The sequence below is a fragment of the Quercus suber genome, unplaced genomic scaffold, assembly GCF_002906115.3.
Source record: "Quercus suber isolate HL8 unplaced genomic scaffold, Cork oak 2.0 scaffold_19, whole genome shotgun sequence".
Classification (NCBI taxonomy): domain Eukaryota; kingdom Viridiplantae; phylum Streptophyta; class Magnoliopsida; order Fagales; family Fagaceae; genus Quercus; species Quercus suber.
In genome coordinates, this window is record NW_027069484.1 from 1,145,549 (window position 1) to 1,168,523 (window position 22,975).

The window sequence follows — 22,975 nt, forward strand, 5'->3', positions numbered from 1 at the left end:
ATTTCCGCAGAAAACACATAACAAATCACCCTGCCAGCCCTTTTTGCTAATCTGTCACAAGTAGAGAGTCTGTCTTGAAAATAACCAACTAAGAAACCATTAAATGCAATTGGAAAATTTGGAGAAGTAAAACACATTTCAATCCATTTGATAAACCTCTCAGGAAATTTCATTTCTACAAGAGTATTTAAGCTCTATTTGTTTCGATGGAAAACATTGTGTAAAAATAGTTTTCTGTATTTTCCAGTGTTTGGTAGCATTAAAATAAATGAATCAAAGGAAAACTATCTTTAGTCAACATAAAAAGTATTGCTTATTTTAAGAGATTTTTTTCCACTAATTTTTTTTGGAAAACAACTCTACCTCACAGCAAGCTTAATAAGGGAAGTTATGAGATTATTTTTCAACTCATTTAAGGTTGCTACCAAACATAGGAAAGTGAGATAGTTTTATGGAAAATGTTTTTTGGAAAATGACTCATTTTCTAGAAAACATCATTACTGAAACAAACAGAGTGTTAAGATAAAATTCCAATCCCCTGAATCATATGCTTTCATCAAATCTACTTTAATAGTGCCCCTAGGCTGACCCACAGGTTTATGATAATTTCTAACCAATTCTTGTGCCAATAAAGACATTTTCAACAATGCTTCTACCTGGAATGAAAGCAGATTGAGAAAGACTAATATTGGTTATTGTTGTGCATGTGGTATTAGTTCTAAGTCTGAAATATTTTTTCAATTATGGGATAATATTGGTTGAGAGCTTCTGTCTATAATTGCTGAACAATGTTGGGGTCGGTAGTCCTTTGGAGTGTGAACTAGTGGTCAAAATGGATCCTGTTGACTATGCTATTGTGGTGGCAGACCAGGGGGAGCAGGTAGATGGTGAAGGTGTTGGTGGTACATTTGGGATTTATGGAATCAAATAAACGTGGATTTAGTAAAATGGTGGGCCTCCCTTTGGAAGAACATGAGGAAGAATGTGTGACTTTATTACTTAAATTGGGAACAAAGATGAAGGCTGCTAAAAAGGAAAAAGGGAAAGTAGTTAGTGTGCACCGTTCTGCAAACACTAATGTTAAAGTGTTTGAGACTAGATTATAAGCTAGCTTTTTGCTTTTTAACATTTTTATACAACTTTTTAAAACCTTACATTTTGTCACATTTTTATAGTACAAGTATACTTTAGCACACTTTTAGCAAAAAACTAAATAAGTTGTTCCAAAATGGATACTTAGGGAACTGAGGAATTTAATTTCCTCTGTAAATTATGAAGGGCGAAAGTGTTCCCCTTTTTGTGGGCATTGGTGGTGGTGTTAGGGTGTTTTGTTTTTCTTATGAAGCTTAGGCTTGTATCTAGGAATGTTAGGGGTATGAATAACTCCAGAAACATGATGTGGTAAGAAACTTGTTGAAGGATTGGAAATGCGATGTGGTGTGTCTACAGGAAACAAATCTGGATGTATTGGATAGGCAGATGGTTATTAGCTTGTGGAGTTGCTCTTATGTGGATTGGGCTGTGCTTGATGCTTCCAATACTGCTGATGAAGTGCTTTATGTGGGATGGATTGTTGTTGGAGAAGTTGTAGGTGGTGGCGGGTACTTGCTCAATGTCTTGTAGGTGGTGAGGGGTGGAGGATGGGTTTGAGTGGCAATGTTGAGGGGTCTGTGGTTCTAATGATGATAGCGTTGGATGACATTTTTGGGAGATATTAACTGAGATTCACCATAGATGGGATATTCCTTGGTTCGCTATCCGCATAAGAGGTTGGGTTGTTCTAGATTTAGCTTGGCAATGGTGGAATTTTCTGATTTCATTGAAGATCATAATTTGACTGATTTGCCTCTTGAGGGATGAAGGTTTACTTGGACTAGCGGGTCAGAACCTCCTTTAATGTCCAGGATTGATAGGGTGTTGATCTCCTTGGATTGGGAAGAGCATTTCTCAGATGCGATGCAATGGATCTTGCCATGCCTAATTTCTACCCATACACCAATCTTATTGGAGGATGGGGGAATGGTGAGAGGGAAGAGTCCTTTCGAGTTTGAAATTGTGGGGTTTGTTGAGAATGTCCTGGCTTAGGGGGGCCAATATACATTTAGTTGGACTCCTAGTTCTGTGCTAGCTAATAAGATGAAGGTGTTGAAGGAAGATTTGTAAAGGTGGAATAGAATGGAGTTTGGGAATGTAGGGGTCAATAAGAAGAAATTGTTAGACAAGTTGGCAAGGTTAGATGAGATGGAAGGCATCTAGGGACTTACGCATTCTACAACATATAGCGGACAGATTAGAGAGGATTCAGAGAAATTTCCTTTGGGGGAGATCTAATAATGTTTTTAAATTCTCACTTGTTGCTTGGGAGAAAGTTGTGTGGCCAGTGGAGGTAGGTGGCTTTGGGATCCGGAAGATTGGGTTGTTTAACCAAGCTTTGCTTGGGAAGTGGCTATGGCGATTTGGGAATAAGGTCACACATTTATGGAGGCAAGTTATAGCTTCCAAATATGGGGAGGCCAATGGGGGATGGTGTACTAGAGTTGTTAGAGGGACGCATGGATGTGGTATGTGAAAGAACATTAGGAAGGGGGCTGAGAGCTTCTTTGGTCATGTGTTGTATGCAGCGGGTGAGGGTTTTTGTATCAGATTCTGGTATGACCCTTGGGGTAGCCATACTGCCTTGAAGGATTTATATTCGGCTATCTTTGCTATTGTTGTGGATAAGGCAGCTATGATTTCTGATATGGTTGACTATGCACCGGATGGGGGTGGTAGAAGCTGAAACTTACATTTCCGTCGTGCTTTTCAAGATTGGGAGACAGGGATCTTTTATGATTTTGTTGCGCATATTTCATCCAAGCTACCTAGAGGGGGTGATGATACCATGGTATGGCAATTGAATCGTAGTGGTGTTTTTGATGTGCGCTCTTTCTATTTTTCATTGCTAGCAGCCCCGCTGGTGTCTTTTCCTTGGAGGAGTATTTGGTGTGTTAAGGTATCTAAAAAGGTGGCTTTCTTCTTATGGACAGTTGCTAGGGGTGGGATTCTTACTATAGACAACCTTGTTAAGAAGAATTTACCTCTTGTTAATTGGTGCTGCCTTTGTCGATGTGAAGAGGAAACTGTGGATCACTCATTGATCCATTGTAAGTATGCTCATACCTTGTGGAGTGAAGTCCTTCGGTTGTTTGGGGTTCAGTGGGTGATGCCAAAGAATGTTGTTTCTCTTCTCTCTGCATGGTGGAATTGGTTGGGAAGTCACACTTCAAATGTGTGGAATATGGTTCCAACGTGTCTTATGTGGTTAATTTGGAAGGAGCGCAATGCCCGAACTTTTGAGGCAACTGAGAGACTTGTAGACTGTGTGAAGTCTTTGCTGCTTAGGACTTTGTTTGAGTGGTCCGTATTTGGGGGTTTACGCGTTGTCATTCTTTGTTTGAATTTCTTAATTCTGTTAGTCTTTCTTTTTGATTGGTTTGTATTCTTTTTAGTGCAATGAGTTTGCTATCGTAAATTCATTGTACTTTTATTATCAATAAAGTCTGTTATTACCTATCAAAAAAAGAAAAAAGAAAAAAGAAAGTTGAAGTGGAGTGTCTCGTTTCCTTGGAAGAGATATCTTGGAGACAAAAATCGAGAGTATTGTGGCTTAAGGAGGGTGACAATAACACTAAGTTTTTCCATCATATGACGAATTTGCATAGAAGATACAACCACTTGAGGATCTACCCTTCTCAGCCTTGTTCTCTACCTTCACAGCCACCTCTAGAAGATCTACCACCTCCCTTACGAATAGTAAAGACTGATTTCTCACTAGATGATAATGAAATAGGAGTAGACTTAGATAAAGAGGCCTGTCTAAGTCGACTAAATACTTCACCTAGAGAGGAAAGGTCCCTACTACTCAATATCTACGTTAATCGGATAAAAAATGGAGGGTAAACGAGAGAGGAAACAAGCTATATCCATACAATCCCTCTGTTTGTGCTTGACCTTATAATGCAGGAGCATAACCAAAAGTTATTTCAATATTTCATTTTAGATTTTCCGTGGATAATTTCAGATTGTAATGTAGTTATTTGTTTAGTTTGGATTGATATTTGAGTTTGGTTAGGATTAGTTGTTTATCATTATCATTTGTCTAGGATTATTAGATTAGTATTTGAGATTGTTTAGGGTTATCAGATAAGTATTTGAGATTGTTTAAGATTTGTTTATGAGAGTTTATCCTTATCATTGTGATTCCTGGAAGCTGCATATAAAGCTCTAGATGATTTCTTTTGTATTACAGACTATGATTATTATTATTCAGATTATTTGTAGAAATTGCATTGTGTTTGTTTGGTACTGAATCCAAACACCTTAGGTGGGAAGCCTAAAGTCTACGGTGGGACTAATCTAGGTGGGAAGCCTAGGTTGTCCTGCATCACCTTAATGTCAAAAGAAATAGGCTGGTAAAGATTAAGTTCTTCCTGTATATTTTTAAACTTCCCATGGTAATCTTCCAAAGATAAATCATTAAGAGCAATGGAGAAATAATTCTGATAAAGATCATAAATATGACGAAAATTATTTACACCAAAATACAACTCTTGAGCCTGTTGCCACACAAGTTTTGCTATGGACAAGAATATAAGACTAGAACTTATTTTAGGCTTTGTAATATCCACAAACAACTTCTAATATGTGCATCCTCTGCCCTCCAATCAGCATATTTAGAATCTGTAGATGGAGGTGGGTCCTCCGTTAGATAATTGAACTTCTTCCTACCAAGAAGACAAACTTCAACAGCTTGGGCCCACTGAGTGTAATTACTTGCATTAAGACCAATAGAAGTAATAGATAACATGTTTGGAGACAATAAGAAATTGGTGGGTTTTGATTCCATAGCAACACTTATAAAAAAACTAACAGTAAATTAGTAAACAAATAAACTAGTGGATCTCGGATATAAAGAAATTTTTTTTTTTTGGCATTTAGCATTATTTTTGGAACATTTAAGTTAGTTGTCAAGTTTGCAAAACTATTTAGCAAACTAGCATCTCAAGGCTCTAAAACTCGAGTTCAAGGATGGAACTCGAGTTGCAAGTGGTGGCAATCTGAAATGGAAAAAAATCCACATGGAACTCGAGTCTTTAAGACTTGAGTTTCAGCATTCTCCACATCAAATTGTCCAAATTGTCTGTTCTTCTTCTTCCTCTTCTTTGGATCTGCATTTTCCAGATCGTGTTCTCTGTTCTTCTTCTTCTTCTTCTTCGGATCTGTGTTCTCCAGATATCGTGTCTCTGTTCTTCTTTTTCTTTTTCTTTTTTTTTCTTCTTCTTCAGTTCTTTTTCTTTGGATCTGGTTCTTGTTCTTGTTCTTCCTTCTTCAAATCTACTTCTATAGAACTTGAGTCTAAGAAAATCAAGTTCCACTTGGATAAATTGTTCCATGTCAGCACTAAAACTCGAGCCTTAAAGGCTCGAGTTTGTCACCGAACTCGAGTCTCAAAGACTCAAGACGCGAGTTTCTTAAATAGTTTCAAAAACGTGTTTACTAATGAAATAGTCTCTAAAATTATGCTATATGGCATAGACTAAAGAAACAAACAAATTAAAACACTAACAGATCAGACTGAAACCATAGGCTGAAAATCTGGTGGCGCAAGGGTAGGAGCTACAGCTGGTGGCTACCATGTGTCGCTAGAGGAAAACGACTAGAACCATGACTGAATCGCAGTCAGGCGACAATGATACAATGTCGCGAGACCACGAAATCAGTCAATGGAGCCAGTCTAGGAAAAGAATCTTGGTTCGTTGTGGTAGAATGTGTGTTTAGGGTTGATTAATTAATTACTTTACACAAAATATTATTTATTTATTTATATATATAAAGAGAGTACAATAATAATACCCTTTTGCCCCCAGCTTTATACTAACTTATAACAGAAGTTTTGAGTAGGATGTTTGTCTGATCATGGGATTTAAGGCAAGTGGTGTAGGAGCTGATGGGTTGTTTGTGTCACATCTGTTGTTTGCGGATGACACCATTATTTATCGTGATGCTTCTTTGTAGCAGATTAGTGGTTGTTGATTTGCTTTGAGGTGGTAATAGGATTGAGAGTTAGTGCTAATAAGAGTGAGATGGTTCTTGTATGGGAAGTTGATTATATTAATGCTTTGTGGATATTTTTGGATGTAAGCTGATGTCTTATCTTTTGTATTCCTTTGGGGGCTCCTTATTAGTCTGACAATGATTTGGAATGTTATCTTGGAGAAGCTTTAAAAATGATAGGTGGGGGTGGAAGAAATTATATCTTTCAAAGAGTGGTCGGTTGACTTTATTGAAAAATACACTTTTGATTTTGCCCATTTATTACTTGTCTTTATTTACTATCCCAACTAGTGTGGCAAATAGAATTTAGAAGCTAAACCTGAATTTCTTGTGGGGAGGTTTAGGGGAAAAGCCTAAGCACCATTTGGTGGGGTGGGGTACCATTTGTACCCCTATGGCAAATGGAGGGTTGGGTATAAGGAAACTTACTGCATTTAATAAAGCATTTTTGGGTAAGTGGTTTGGAGGTTTGGGGTTTGTGATTGTTTCCAAATTTGGGGGAGAATGGATGGGGGTTGGAGTTCTAGAGGTTTGGGGTAGAGGACTTACATTTATGAAGGCGTGTGATTGATTCCAAATTTGGGGAAGAATGGGGGGTTGGAGTTATATGTTGGGTAGGGGGTCTCATGGACGTGGTCTTTGAAGGAGTATTAAAATGGGTTGGGAGATGTTCAGTTTAAGGTTGGTATAGAGATTCGTATTCATTTTTGGCATGATCTTTGGTGTGGTGACCAATCCTTGAAAGAAGCTTTCCCACTTTTATACGAGAACTCTATTGAATGGGATGCATCTATGGGGTCTTTGTTGGTGAGTCAGGTTGGAGGGGAGGGGTGGTTTTGGGGTGTATGATTCTCTTAGGAGTTGGGACTTTAATAATTGGTAGGTGGATCAACCTGGCTGCATTCCTTTCATCTTTTGAAGTCTCATTTTCCTTGGATACCAGATGGAGATCGGATGCGATGGAGGTTGAAGAACTATGGGGAGTTTGATACTTGCTCTTTTTATGGTGTGTTGAGGGGTCCTTTTGTCCCTATCCCTTGGAAGGGTATTTTGGGTGTGAAGGTCCCATGGCGAGTGTCTTTCTTTGTTTGGAAGGCGGCTAGGGGAAGATTCTTATTTGTGACAATCTTCGAAGGAGAGGATATACTATAGTGGATTGGTGTTGCATGTGCCACTGTAGTGGGGAGGGGGTGGATCACCTTTGATTCATTTCACAGATGCTTATCATTTGTGGAGTTTTGCTTTAAAATCTTTTGGTATTTCTTGGGTCTTACCAGAGAGAGTGAGAGATATTTTATTTGTTGGAGGAATTAGTTGGGAAAACACTCGTCGGATATTTGGAATTCGGTTTCACCATGTTTGATATTTGGAATTTGGTCTGCTATGTTTGGTGTGGATTATTTGGCAAAAGTGGAATAAGAGAACATTTGAGGATATGGAGAGAACAAGCGACCAGCTTCTTGCTTATTTTGTTGGTACTTTGTTTGATTGGGGTTGCGCTTGGGGACTTGCAAATAGATATTCCATTCCATTGTTTATTGAATCTTTATCCTTTTGCACATGAGGTTTTGTATTTTTTGTAATTCTTTAGGCTAATTCATGTCATTTTGCATGAAATAGTCTCTTTTCAATAAAGTATTTTTACCTATAAAAAAAAATAATAATAATAATTGCTATTGCTTCCCCCATCCCCCTCTCTTTTTTCAATAAAATTTTGATCACTAACTGATCTAGTTATGTTGGATTTTTCAGCACTTAATTCTCTTTTTACCCTCTCCTCTGTTCACATACATACATTTATTTTTTTGATAAATCTTGAACCTGGTTTAACTAATTTTTGTATTATTCTTTACCATGACAGGTGGAGAACCATATAGGCTTAAGCCTTCTTTGTCACTTCTCCAATAAGCAAAGTTTAACTATAGCCAGAAATCAGTCTGCTTCTGTATTTTTAAGGTACCTCCTCAAAATATAATGATCATGCATTTCCATGTACATGAGGCAAGCTCAAACTGAGGTAGGTGTAACATTTGTTATTCTTACACTTCTGAGGACCTTGTGATCCCTAAGAACTTAGGGAATGGGGGAATGGTTACTTCGACAGAACCAGGCCTTCTTAGAGAGTAGCAAGGGAATTTTAGAGAGAATTGAGGGATTGAGAAGGGAAAACTTGCATTACGTTCAGCATAATTTGAGTACATGAGCAACAGCCCTTTTAATACAAGCATAACAAAGCCATTTGCCTGTGCATCACTCTAACTAACTCTGTAACAACCTGCCAACCTGGCAGGTTACTGCTCCTAACTGCCTAACAGTCCTAATTGCAGCACATTCTCTAAAGCATTGCACACATGGGCAACTACATTCACTTACAAGAGCCTAATCCGTAACCACATTCTTACAAAGCTGACCCTACCTCCTGCACTCGTGCCCAGTAGCGCAGGCCAACAATTTTTGGATCTCCAATGGCCTTGAATGCTGCTAAGGCTGCCTGCTTGTGCACCATGTATCAGCAGCCTGCACATGTTGGACTGATTCAAGGCAAGAGCTAGATCTACAACTGCATCAATAGGCCTATGTACCAAGCCATGCTATCAAGCTTTGCGGCGTTCACTAGCATAAACCTTGCAATATTTTTTCATAGAACCCGGCTTTCGGTGGTCACAGATTAGATCAAGTGTCCTACCCATGCCCATCGCGCATGCTGATTATCATATTTGTAATATTTCAACAGCTATCCAATTGATAAGTCACATCTCCTAAAGAAAAATTAGAAAAAGAAAAAGGTTGAATATTTTCTGCTTTTACTTTCTTAGGATGAATTAATTTTATGACCTCTTAGGAATGAAGAAGTGGCTGGGTTATGGCTGTTCGCTAGCATTTATTAAATAATGCCTTACCTGATTACCTGTTGGTAAGGTGGCTAGCTCATAATATCTAATCCATTGATCCTACCTTAGTACACTACCACTCAACCCAAACACTAAGCAATAAGAAAATGGTAAATTTAATAATTTAACCATTTTTCTAACACTCCCCTTCACATAAGCCTGAACTCTCTTTTACTATGTCAGGCCAACATGTAGAATTTTTTTAACTTTTTAAATGTCAAGTAGACTGGAGATGAAGTTTGAACTCAAGACCACATGCTCTAATACCATGATAAACTAATATTTGTCCCAAAAGCTTAAGCTATTAGGAAAGAGATTTAATTGTTTAACTATTTTTCTAACATATATATTTAAAATATTGAGAGATATTGATGGCTAAGGACATGTCGCGGCTGGAAAAATATGATTTGAATAATAGTCTTCTTAATGTTTCATCTAGTTACCTACATGCATACATATATGCAAGCATAAATACATTCATGCATGCGAGGATGCAAACATAATGTGTTGTATTGTCTTTCTAAACTATAAAAATGTTAGAACTTTAAAACAATTATCAGCCAGAACAAAGTACAGTTTTCAAGTACTAGCAATGTAATTGAGTTGGTTCATTAAAGATGTGTGTGTGTATTATTGGCGATTACTAAATTATCGAAAGTTTGTGCTTTTACACAGCCTTGCACGCATGCATGTTTATGTTCATATGAATCGATATATAATATATTGATTGATTGGTTTTCTCATTTCATGATTGCAAGGAACTCAGATATAACAAACCAATCTCCAGAAATATCACCAGTTGTTTCAGTCCAAATTGCCATTCCTGGATCCCTCACAACTTCTCCCCTACATCTTTCTCTTTTAGAAGCTCAAGCACTTGCCTGGGGAACGCGAATACTGTCAGTCCAAGGTATTTTCAACTACTTTCTTCTTTTTACAACATCATTGAATATCTTTGTTTTTTACTGCTGGCCATATGCCATTAGTCACACATCTCATCAACAACAACAAACCCTTAGTCCCAAAATATTGGGTCGGCTTTGGATCCTCAATAGATTAGTTAGGGTTGGCTATGTATTCTTTTCCTCCATTCTATTTTATCTAAAGTCATACTCTGATATTTCTGAAATTGACCTTTTTTATTATTTCTACTAATATTATTTTTGGTCTTCCTCTACCTTTTTTCATTTCCTCAACTTGGATCAATTCACTCTTTTTACCGGTGAACATCTCATCACTTCAGTCTAATTAAAAATCATTGGTTTCTTTCCCATTGGTTTTGGGTCTTTTAAAAGTTACCATGGGTAGATTGGATGTCTATCATAGAAAGTCATTTCGTCTCTTCAATTTATGATTTGATGGATGCTTGTAATTTGTGTTCTTGATTGTATTGATCCCCACATGTATACTTGGGTGACTCTCCTTTTTAATGTTTGAATAAAATTTTTATTACTTATCAAAAAATAAAAGAGACGGTACTATGAGAAAAAAAAATTGAATTTATATGAGCAATAAATTCTTAAAGGTGGTTTGTGATATTTATACTAATTCTTTTTTAACCCCTTAATTCAAATAAGTGTTTAGCTGCACCATGTGGTTAACCAAATTTAGTACCATGTGACTTGTAAACTTGAGGATCACTATCTGTATTTAACTCTATATAGCAGATATGGGTTTTATGTGAACGCTTCAACAAGAAAATTGCCTACTCAAATATTAATTATAAAGGATTGATTCCTATTTCGTGATTTACTTTATGTATGGTTCTGAAATTTGAGATAAGAGGGGGAAAGAGGAGGGGGTGGGGTGGAAAAGTAGCAGCAGAAGTGATCGGGTGGCTTCTTAAAAAAAAATTACTATAAGATGTGAAAGTTTGTAAAGCTCATATAATACATGGTGCTACCCTTTGTGTAGCATGTAAGGTTAATTGTATTCTTTGTGAGGATATCATGTACCATATGAGACTCGTTGGCTGTTTAAATTTCAACCATGAATTTTAATGCTTTGTGAGAAAATTTATGCAGAACTTTTCATGAACTTGAAGCATGTATGTTTATATGACACTTAGTATCTTTTTATCAGCTTGAGATGAATGAGTTAAGCTTCCTTGACTTCTTAATCTTGTTATTTAATCAACTGATTTTTGTATGCTAGTTTCCTAATTTGTTCAATTAATTTCAGAATTTGATTGTGTAACTTCTATTTGGGCTTAGCTCATCCCTTTATTTCCTTTAACAGATTCAAAAACTTACCCTGGGCCTTTTGTTGTAGTTGACATTTCAAGAAAATCTGAGGTATTTGTTCAATTAGGGCTCTACTCTTTAATTTCATTAGTTCATAAAAATTTCACATTATATTAATTTTTATCTTTGTAGGATGGTTTGTCAGTTGTAGTTTCTCCTTTAATAAGAATACACAATGAAACTAGATTCTCTATGGAGCTACGGTTTCGACAACCGCAACAAAATGAAGATGAGTTTGCTTCTGTGATGCTAAAAACAGGAGAAACAATTGATGATTCCATCGCCATGTTTGATGCTGTCAATTTGTCTGGTGAATTAAAGAAGGCATTGACGTCTTTAAGTGTTGGTACGCATTGTCAACTTTAGTTCATCAAATCAAATAAAAACCCCACTTGTTTAAGAGTTATCTATATTTCTTTCCATTATTCTTTTCATTAACCCCTTCTTGCCATTGTTGTCATTATCATCATCTTCATCATCATTATCATTAGTATCTGTAAGCTTCTTTAACAAGGTATGATGTGGAGATGTATGATACTTATTACTCAGAATCTTATATAAATGTGTTTCATCACTTTAGAAGAACAGATTTCAAGTGGAGATGAGATTTGAGGCTAGAGTGTTTGTTTGCATGATGCGATCATTTAATTTCATTGGATATTTGCTATGTAGATGATGCTGTTACTCCTTGATTGTATTGGAGAAGTACATCTAGATTATTGTGTGATCCTAAAATATCTGAAAAACTGAAGGGGAAAATATGACTGCTATGAAGTAATGTGTTTGCTTGTTTATTTTGAAGAGAGTGCAGTAAAAAATCATTTTCCCTAAATCAGGTGTTGCCTCTTATTTACTAGCATGGAAAATAACATTAAGAATTTGGCTTGTCCCACAGGTACACATCATGGGTGTCCTGCTTTTCTAGGTTACTAAACTTGTATGTCATTATTGAGAGTGAAGATATAGAATGTGACTAAGTGGGAGAAAAAATTGGTGTATCGATCTTTACACATCCTGAATTTACACAAACTAATGTCCATCTTTTACAAAAAACAAGTCATTTATGGATATTATTGTGAGGTAAGAAAGCCTTTGAGAAAAACATGATCATCACACTACATTGTCTAAGATAAAAATTCTTTAATTAGGGAGAGGGATACCATAAGTGGTGGCTCCCACAAATGTGTTTTTTGAGTGGAAAATTTTCATAATTTGGTGGGAAATTTTGAGATTGCTATCCGCCTTAATGGTCTTGATATGGAAAAAAGTCATATATGAACTTTATACCTGAATTTAATAATAGGAATTAATCATGGATTTTGAAAAATAATGAACAGATATTATACATGCCAAAGTTGGCCTAGCACAGTAGCAAAGGATTTAATGCATCTGTGAGGGTGGTGTATGGTCTAGAGTTTGGATTGTGCTGAATAATTTTACAATTCTTCAAGCTTGAAAGAAGATCTTCTTATCTCAGGCTTTTTTTTTTTTCTTTTTTTTTTTCTTCCTGGATAAGTTACCTTAGTGAGAATGACGATTTTCTTTGTGAACAATGAGCATTAAATTATTTTCTTTACCTGCAATTAATGTGATTAGTGATTGATATGTTGCAGGTAACTTCTTATTTTCATTAAGACCTGAATTTTCAGATGGCTCAATAAATTCTAAGAATTCACTTTCAGTGGAGTGGTCAGATGATTTTGAAGGTGGAAAGGCAGTTTGTCTCTCTGGATTTCTCGATCAATTAAGCTATAGAGTCCGAAAGGCTTTATTTGTTGGATCCATGAAATGTTCCTTCAGTACAGCATGTTGTGTTCTCAAATCTAATGGTGCACATGTTTCAAGCATGCATTTTCTGATTCAGAGAATTGGAAGAGATGTGCCTGTTATACAACCTGATAAATCAAGGGATCATCTTAAAAATAGTGATTCACCAGTTGCATTACAAGAGCAAAAGGAAATTTTTCTTCTTCCTACCCTAAAGGTGTCCAATTTATTGTACTCAAAGATACGTGTACTTTTGAGTGAAAGGGGTAAGACCAAAAATTTCATGGGATGGCAATATTCTTTAGTTCACAAGTTACTTGACTCTAAACTCTTTTTTTTTTTTTTTTTGGGTAATCTTGTGCTGCAGATGTATGTACAACTAATGGCTATAACCTTGGGAGCCAAGAAACCATATCGAGTCATTCAACAGTTGATTTTTATGTTAATCCTGCCATTATATTCTTTACTATTACTTTAACTGATTTTAATACAAGCTGCAAACCAGTGAATAGTGGTGATTGGATCAAGAAGTTATTAAAGAAGAAAAGTGCTGTCCATTATCTGGATATTGATCTGGATTTTGGTGGTGGAAAATATTTTGCTTCCTTAAGATTGTCTCGCGGGGACAGGGGCATATTAGAGGTTTCTATGCTCTAGCCACATTAGCTCTTAGTATATATTTGATATTTTTGAGTCAAAAGTGCATAAACCATAAGTTGGTATGCTACCTTCTAGTTATTTGCAGTTTTACAGACTATATAAGTTAAACAGACATATTAGCTAATTATTTCAACTTTCTTGATTGGCTTGGTTTAAGATCTTGCTGGAAATCTAATGCTGATATTTATTTGCAGGCTACTATTTTTACATCATATTCCCTGAAGAATGATACTGATTTTTCCCTTTATTTATTTCCACCTAATAAGAAGCCTCTGTCAAGGTAGTCACTTCATCTGAGATTAGTTTAAACATTTTGAGCATTGCTCTAGAACCCTGAAATTTTGATAGTGGTAAATATATGCAGGGATGAAGCAGAGAATTTTGGTTCCAGCATCTCTCCGGAATTAGGATTACTTTTGCGTCCAAATTCATTCGGATCATGGTTCTTAAAGTAAGATATTTTCTTTATTCAACGACAATAGGAATTGTTGAATTCCATCTTTCCCTATATGATGCTAAAATTTTCCTGATTTTATAGGTATCCCAATTTCATGTAATAGGCATCTTATGTACTCTGTTTTGCCAGATCTAACAAGGTGCAGCTCAAATTGTTAAAAGATTCTGCATCAGAGCTATTGCTAGACTTGGATGCATTATCAGGCCTTACAGAGATAAGCTTGGAAGTAAATGAAGGATCTGGAATCAAATCTATTACAAAGCTCGGGGTGTCCATGGGGCCACTTTTACGTGAAGTAGATTTGCCATCTCAAATAGTGACTATGGTCCCACGTTATGTTGTGCTAAATGAATCGGAGGAGAGTATCATTGTCCATCAATGTTATTTACAGGTGTACTCTATATTTATTAATAATAAAGTTTACTTCTCTTTTGGCTCATGTCTCTGTAAATTTGTATGACGTCTGTTAACACCCCCCCCCCCCTTCTCCCCTCTTTTTTTCTCTCTGAAGGATGACATGGAAGGCATCCGCATTAACAGTAAGCAGAAAATAACACTAATGCTGCAGAATGGAATTAGCAAGGGGAGAGAGTTTAATATATTTGAGAATTTTATTAGAAAGCACAGAAATGCTAATCATGACTCATTAAAATACATTCGGTTTCAACTGGATGAGCCTGAACTCAGTTGGTCAGGACCAGTATGTATTGCTTCCTTGGGGTGCTTTTTCGTGAAGTTCAGGAAACAAAAATCAAATCAAACAACGGTTGCAGACACACATATTACAGAATTTGCAGCTGTTTGTGTGGTAGAAAAAGGGTCTTCTCTTGTTCTGCACTTCCAAAAACCACCAGACATCAGTCTACCATATCGGATTGAAAATGGCTTACGGGATGTAGCTATAACTTTCTACCAACAGGCAAGCTATTATTCCATTTTCCTTACTCATCTGCAGATTGAAATTTTCTTCTGTAAGTTTATTTTCTTCTTCCTTTTTTCTTTTTCAATAATCACTTGAGAATTTGACAGGGGTCATCAGAGCAAGAGGTTCTAAAATCTGGGTGTAGTGTGGATTATGTTTGGGATGATTTGACTCTACCACATAAACTGGTTGTCCTAATCGATGGTACTCACTGATCCCTTGTTGGATTGTTTAATTTAAATTTTTTCATAGCAATTCAGTTCAAAATGAATGTTTCTTCTTCTTTGATTTTTTCTGTTCTGAATCAACATGGGGGAGAGCAACCTTACCTCTGAAACACCTCCTTCTCTCTCTCTGCGTAATGTCTTAGTTGTGTGTTATATGCATGTGTATATAGATGCCCAATCACACGAAAATTGTAGTGTGTGTATGTTTATATACATGTATATTCTCTTTGGTTTCATGTACGGAGTTGGCTCAGAACAGGGGAACTGTGGTCTTCTATAGTAGAGAGAAAGGATACTGAAGAACAGCTCTCTTCTTTGATTGATAATGCTTGAGAATCTTTCACCTCAATCTGATTATTTGTAATTTCTTTTAGTGTTCAACAATGTGATAAAGCTTATAGAGTTTCATATCTGTTGGATGATAAATGTTGATGTAATCATTAAAAGCTTACTACCATAGTCTGTGAGTTCTGGCTACTTTTTCAGTGGCCCCATGCAATTTACCACCATTTACATGTCTATGTAGTTTTCCCTATTAAAATATTTAACCTAAATCATGCTTTACCACACTTTTCAAATGCCATTCACTTTGGAAATAAAATTTCATGGAACTTAAAAATTAAACAGTGTGTGTGTGTAATGTTCTTGGATATATGTTTAGGAAATCTATTTGGATAAATATGTGTGTGTGTGCGCGCGCGCGTGTGATGTTCTTGCAAAGCTGACCAATTAACGATTCTCTAGAGCCAATTATATTGGAGTATAATGCCTCTTTTTTTGGCATTAAATGGATCAAGATTTGATCACTTGTCATGGTTCTACCTATATCATGTGGACCTAGGTATGCCACTTGAGCATAGGTATGTATATAGGGGTTAGGTTCATCAAGCCTTTCAATATGAAGACCTGAAAATGTTTATAGATTGTCAAAAGTCTCTAATTTCCTCTTTTACACCCTGGGTTACATGAAGTATTGAGGTAGCATGCAATGCGACCACACTAGTTTTAAGAATACATAAAAAAAAAGGTCATATACAGTGCACAAGGCTCCTGTCTGTGAGAGGTGGTTGAAGGTTTTTCTTACCCCAATTTTTGGAGAGCCTGATTCCTATAATTGAACCCATGACACCTCACTTGGGTGGAGGGAACTTGCCATCACACCAAAGTCTGACCTCTCTTGGACTATATGTGTAATGCAGAATATATTGTACTTGAGCTTTGGAATTTATGCCTAACAAGGAAGATGTCTCTTCCTTCCTTTTGTTTGACATGATGAATCATGATGTTGTTTGTGATACTTCCCATGCATTTGTCATGTATGAGATGGGTGCAACACATTTAGAATTGTCCAAATAATATAGGCATGTATTATTTATAATCAGATTGCAGGTTCAATAATTGCATGGTAATTTGGATTGTAAAAGTAGATTAACATAACTGGATATTCTGGTTTTTCTTGTAGGTAGTCTTCAATTACGTGAGATTAACTTGGATAAAGTGCGTGCGTGGAAGTCTTTTTACAAACCGTGGCAACACAGAGGATTGGCATCTAATTCTGGAGATCAGAGAATTAATATTGGTGAAGTTATTGGCAAGGAGATGGTAAAGGTGGGGTTTGAAGTATATGCAGATGGTCTAACACGGGTTTTACGAATTTGTGAGATATCCAGTAGTAACAAGGGAGATTCAATGCTTAAATCACGTGCAAAGATTCAACTAAAAGTTTCCCATTTGGCAATCCACCTACTAGAATGTAGAAAACAGGTCAGTCCAATTCCCCGTTATTGATATTGTAATTAGTTTCTTTCTTTGTTCTTTGCTTTTCTCTTCTTCTTTTTTAACCTTTGATTTGCTTTATGCCTTTTTTGCATAAAGCAGCTTTTTGAATATACATCTTTCTTTCTTATCAAAAAAAAAAAAAAAAAAAAACAAATTGTAAACTCAAGCTTATATTGTTTGCAATATTCAAGGGACTCATATATTATTAGACATTTATTCTCTTAGTAATAAAAATTTAAATACATGCACAACTTGTCATATGTCACCTCCACTTCTTGTCCTCATGTCCAGCCAACTAAAAAGGAATAAGGATTCTTGATGCATCTTCTTTACTATAAAATTCTGAATATATATGGTATGGTTTTAACCACATCTATATATTTCACCAAAAACAAATAAAAAACATCTATAAAGAAAATACTGCTGAGAGGATAATACTACTGTCCAAAATTTTTGTAGCATGAATGACCAAGTGGATAGCACTTGACAAATGGGAATGATGTCCCCCTGCACATGCGATTGTATCCAAAGTTGCTCAATAATTTATTATATCACTTCAAAGCCATTGCAGCTAGAGTCTTATCTTTTGAACAGTGTGCTCTGTTGTTGTGCAGATTACATGCTACAATGACATAATTTCATTTTGATGGACAGCTTTTTACTTATGGTCTTTATCTAATATGTTATAATCTTCTGAAGGATGGAGATGAGAGTGAGACATCAGTTAATTCACCAATCTTAATTATGAGGCTTGGGAAAATCAATATGGATTCTGTATTTACTGATCAGCACAAATATAACCAGATCAGTTTACAGGTAATGATTCCATATGCTTGATGTCTTCAAAAGAGTCACTGATCCCAATCAGTCTATTCTTTCTAGATTGTGTGAAGTGTTATAAGAATTCTTGGGTAATTATTTCCATCAGATTTTGTTACTTATAGTGCCTTTGTTGTATTTAATCCAGTCCTTGAATTTGGAGGAGAAGTGGGTAGGAGCTCCTTTTGCAGCAATGCTTCGTAGACATATGGTGGACTATAGTGAGCCAAATGACTGTGTACTCAAAATTGTCTTCGTCCTGCTTCCTGCCAGTTCCAATGTTACACAAGTTAAATACTCATCTATAGTTTTGCAGGTAAAAATCAGGCAGTGGATGCTAATCTTTTCCCCTATATTTCCTAAAGCTTATCTGTTGCATTTTTTTTTTTCTTTTTTCACTTGGATTCTTTGACAATCAGTGATCAGCCTGTGAGAAACTCTCATAATCAATGTTATGGAATAGATTTGATAGCACAATATCCAAGTGTAATTGACTGTGCTAGCCTCTGATTTTCTGAGTTGGTGTCATACAGCCAGTTGATTTGAACCTTGATGAGGAGACATTAATGAGAATTGCGCCATTTTGGAGAACATCTCTCAGTGAATCTAAATCTCAGAGTCGGCAGTTTTACTTTGATCATTTTGAGATCCACCCAATAAAGGTTTGATGCATTTTCTTATTCTCTCCACCTCTCTCACATTATAGTAGACTTCACCCTCCTTAAATTAATAGAAATATGACCTGTATTTGTATCTGTTTCTATAGATTTTTGCAAATTTTCTTCCTGGGGAATCATACTCAAGTTATAGCTCAGCTCAGGAGACTCTAAGGTCTTTACTGCATAGCGTGGTAAAGGTATGTCAGGCATGCTTTTAAAAGGTTTGATATTTTTCATGCTTAAATGTTTGATACAGTATCTATGCTGTCATTTTATTATTTCATTCTTAAACTCATCTGTTTATTCTCATTTTTAAAATTCTGTAGGTCCCTTTCATAAAGAATAAGGTTGTAGAGCTCAATGGAGTCCTGGTTACGCATGCTCTGATAACAATGCGTGAATTATGTATTAGATGTGCGCGACATTATTCATGGTAAGCCTATCATTTATCTTTCTTTCTTTTCTTTTCTTTTTTTTTTTTTTTTTTTTTTTTTTTTTTTTTTTGATTCACATATTAAGCCATAAATTGATATGATTGTCCAGGTATGGCATGAGGCCATCTATATTGCAAAAGGAAGCCAATTGCTACCACCAGATTTTGCGTCTATGTTTGATGACTTGGCTTCATCCTCTCTTGATATTTTTTTTGATCCTTCCCGTGGGTTGAGGAATCTTCCAGGTTTGACATTAGGTACTCTTTCTCCGCTATATGTTAATTTACTGATCTTTTATTTTTTTGGGGTAGGGTATTGTTTAAATTCCCCTTTCTGTACTTGTTACTTTCATCATTGTGGTGAATTGATAAGCTCCCAGGAAATTATTTGAACTTTGTAGGCATTTGTAAATGAAAATTAATACAATAAATTCATCATGATTTTCTTTGGTGTTTGCATGTCTGCTTTGGTCCAACTGTTTGGTGGCAATTGTTGTGAGTGTGTGTGTAGTTGGACACTGAGCAAGAAGGAAAGGGGCAGGGGTGGGGGGTGAGGACAAGTTCTAGGCTCAAAAATTAGCCCACTAAAGAAGAGTTGAGAATTTGGACCTGATTGTTAGGAAAAGTGCAGATTGGTCTCACTTTGTCTCACCTGCAAGAAGCTTGTGGATGTTTTTGGGATTTGTTGAGTGGTGCTAACTAAAGTGGTGCTTTATCTGGGTTTGTAGTGCAGGGAGTCTTCATTTTATGGTTGTAAATATTATGTCAGGAACTTGAATTGGTTTCTGTTGAGAATCTGAGTCAGTTCATTGGAAACAATATTTTCTAGCTTTTTGCCATTTAACAGCTCCAATGACCTGTAATGAAGCAAAAAAAAAAAAAAAATCACTGCAACAAGTTTGCCAAAAGTAAGATACGTACAACAGGGATAATCTAATAAATTTCTTATTGAAAATGCCAACATTGTTAAAAATCTTTACTTATTTGGTGTAATAGTTTAGCCATGCTAGCATCCAGCTATGAATTTCTTTCCTAGCTTTTTGAGTAATTTTAGTTTTTATTGTACTGTTTGTTGGCTGAGATAAAGTGAATAAGCAGTTCAAAAATACATGGCCGTTTTGACCTTCTGTTTTGTACGTGTACTTAAACATGAAATGCCATATAATTGCTTGTAGTGTTTCTGATATCCCTGTCAGACACTAACGCTCCCTTAATGCCTTCTCTTTTGTTTTAATTGCAAAGGCCTAGTTGTAATATCTGTTTGCTGCTTTGGCTATTGAGCACAGGTACGTTTAAATTCATAAGTAAATGTATAGATGGGAAAGGATCCTCTGGGACAAAACGATACTTTGGTGATCTTGAAAAAACTGTAAGTATTGTATTTTTTAATTTGCGGATATGTTTGCTTCTGCGCTGCTGCACTCACTAAAACTATAATATTTGTGGCTCTGTAGTTGAGAACAGCAGGATCTAATGTACTCTTTGCTGCTGTCACTGAAATATCAGACTCTGTTCTGAAGGGAGCAGAAGCAAGCGGTTTTAATGGAATGGTACAACTAACTTCTCAACTTTTGGTACCACTAGTGCACTTTACAGTGTTTTGATTTCTATTTCTATTATTGGAATTTTTAACATTAATATTTTGTTGCCTATCTTGAAGGTAAGTGGCTTTCACCAGGGAATTTTGAAACTGGCTATGGAGCCATCTTTGTTGGGAACTGCCTTGATGGAAGGTGGTCCAGATCGAAAGATCAAACTTGATCACAGCCCCGGGGTGGACGAGGTAAAATCTGATATATTTACTCTGGTGAGAGAATTAATGTGAAATTTTGATATTCCTTTGCCATGCTCCATTTTTCAAGACTGTAGATGATAGAATTTCTTCTTTTTTTGTTATTGTTTTAATTTCTTGATTTGGTTATTTATTTATTTTGTGTAATTGTATGAGTTGAGACCAAGTCTCTTTCGTACCGCATTGATGCCTTTAGTGCTAAATACCATTGATATATTCTTTCTTTGCGAGTAACATGTTGCACCATTGAAAGCTTGGGACATTGTGGCTTGTGTTTGTTGACTGAATTGGTGGATATTCTTTATCTCGAAAAATGGCACTCAACCTAGAGATTATTAATGATATTTCTGGGGAAAGACCATGGGAACCTATCATCAAACCCAAGACAAGAAAGCAGCCCGTTTATTGTAAAACATTAAGACACATCATGCAACAAAATTGAGAATTATTTTTTGTGTATGTATGTTCTATATCTACAGGCAGCTCATTATCCTTTGCATTTTTTATAAGTCTATTGCTGTAATCAATTACTAATTTTTGCTTTAATTACTGCAGCTTTACATAGAAGGATACCTGCAAGCTATGTTGGATACCTTGTATAGGCAAGAATATCTTAGAGTCAAAGTCATTGAGAATCAGGTAATTTATTGACCAGGTTGCAGAAAAATTATATTGAATATTTATAATAGCTGTTAGTAACCCTAAATTCCTCGTCCTTCATCTTCCGTATAACAATTAAATCTTAATCATCAAATTTCATTAAAAGTCACATTCCAGTCACATGACTTTCTAAGAGCATTCGCACTAGTTGGTGCAAAAATTTCTATCTATTTTAGCATAAGAATCTACTTTTTCTATTTTACACAACCACTTTTCAAAATACCCACATTAGATTATTTATTTTACAGTACAATTCATTAAATACTATTTATATGTTTGGAGAGATGAGGTAGAGAGAGAAGAGAGTGAGGGGAGGAGAGAGAGAGAGAGAGAGAGAGACCGGATTTGAGGTGAGAGAAATAAGAATAAAATATACGATACAAATTAATATTAACCGTGTAAATATATACAATTACTGCAACAACAATAGATATTTACACAATTTTAGCCTAACGAATGTGGGCAGTTTTTGGGCTTAAATGTGTAAATTTGAAACATTTTTTATGAAACGTATACTGGTGCAAATGCTCTAAAAAGCTAAAGACATAATAATAAACAAAACATAACATAGACTAACAAAGACTATTCTTGTAATAGTTAGCGGGCTAGCCAACATGGACTAATGGACCTTCTTTGTTTTGGCTTAGATACTCCTGTATCACTATTTATAGTTTCTAAGAATATCACATTTATTTGTTTAGGTTTTCCTGAAAAACCTACCCCCAAATAGTTCTCTCATTGAGGAGATCATGGATCATGTGAAGGCATTCCTTATTAGCAAGGCATTGTTAAAGGGAGATTCTTCAACAACTTCTCGATCCTTGCATCATCTTCGAGGAGAAAGAGTAAGTGCGACCATTCATTTCGTTTGCCTCTTCTCCTTTTCACTTTTTTTAAATTTATTGTTTGTTTCATGAGTAGAAATGTTATTTCAGAAATGAATTTAAAAACATTTTCTTTTATGATAACTAACGATGAACAAGTACATCCTGAATTTAAAAACATTTTCTTTTATGATAACTAACGATGAACAAGTACATCATTAGTTCATATCAAAACATTTTGTAAAAGAATTATCTTTATTGTTCATGCATAATACTTCATTAGGTATTATTATATTTGAAAATTAGTTATATTACACTTTATTAAAAGAGAGAATATATGAATTATTATGATTGATATAATTTAATATAAGAATATATTGTTTGAATGAATTGATAAATATTTTATTATTTTGATAAATTTAACTGCATATTTATTTTCTATATTTTGATTGCAAGTACTATTAGATTTGCTTTTGTGTTTTGCTAGGTTTTGTTTTAATTATTGCTAAAACAATTAAACTTGAGCAGAAATTTCATATTTCAAATCAGTTTTTTTTTTTTTTTTTTTTTTTGGTAATATAATTTTTTACCATATAAATTACAAAGATCCTTGAATATTAGTGGCATTGCCTAAAAGGACCCAATTTTAAATCCTCCCTCCCAACTTATTGTGAGCAAACAAAGAAAAAAAATAACAATATAAATTCTCCTTTTATATTAATAATTGATGCAACACCAATAAAATTAGC

The 22,975-nt window shown here is 35.5% G+C and overlaps 1 protein-coding gene across 1 annotated transcript in view; it reads left to right on the plus strand.

The window, feature by feature from the left end:
* The window catches only part of LOC112038075 (uncharacterized), a 39,895-nt gene that overhangs the window by 14,390 nt on the left and 2,530 nt on the right, over positions 1-22,975 (plus strand). Inside the window, 24 exon segments of the mRNA XM_024070894.2 lie at positions 7,955-8,049; positions 9,743-9,894; positions 11,223-11,278; positions 11,360-11,573; positions 12,841-13,260; positions 13,362-13,636; positions 13,849-13,934; positions 14,019-14,105; positions 14,241-14,502; positions 14,623-15,030; positions 15,141-15,237; positions 16,723-17,024; positions 17,739-17,855; positions 18,007-18,174; positions 18,392-18,520; positions 18,625-18,714; positions 18,844-18,950; positions 19,061-19,071; positions 19,074-19,208; positions 20,237-20,319; positions 20,405-20,500; positions 20,611-20,733; positions 21,298-21,381; positions 22,104-22,247. Of these exon segments, the coding sequence (XP_023926662.2) occupies positions 7,955-8,049; positions 9,743-9,894; positions 11,223-11,278; positions 11,360-11,573; positions 12,841-13,260; positions 13,362-13,636; positions 13,849-13,934; positions 14,019-14,105; positions 14,241-14,502; positions 14,623-15,030; positions 15,141-15,237; positions 16,723-17,024; positions 17,739-17,855; positions 18,007-18,174; positions 18,392-18,520; positions 18,625-18,714; positions 18,844-18,950; positions 19,061-19,071; positions 19,074-19,208; positions 20,237-20,319; positions 20,405-20,500; positions 20,611-20,733; positions 21,298-21,381; positions 22,104-22,247 (3,741 nt within the window).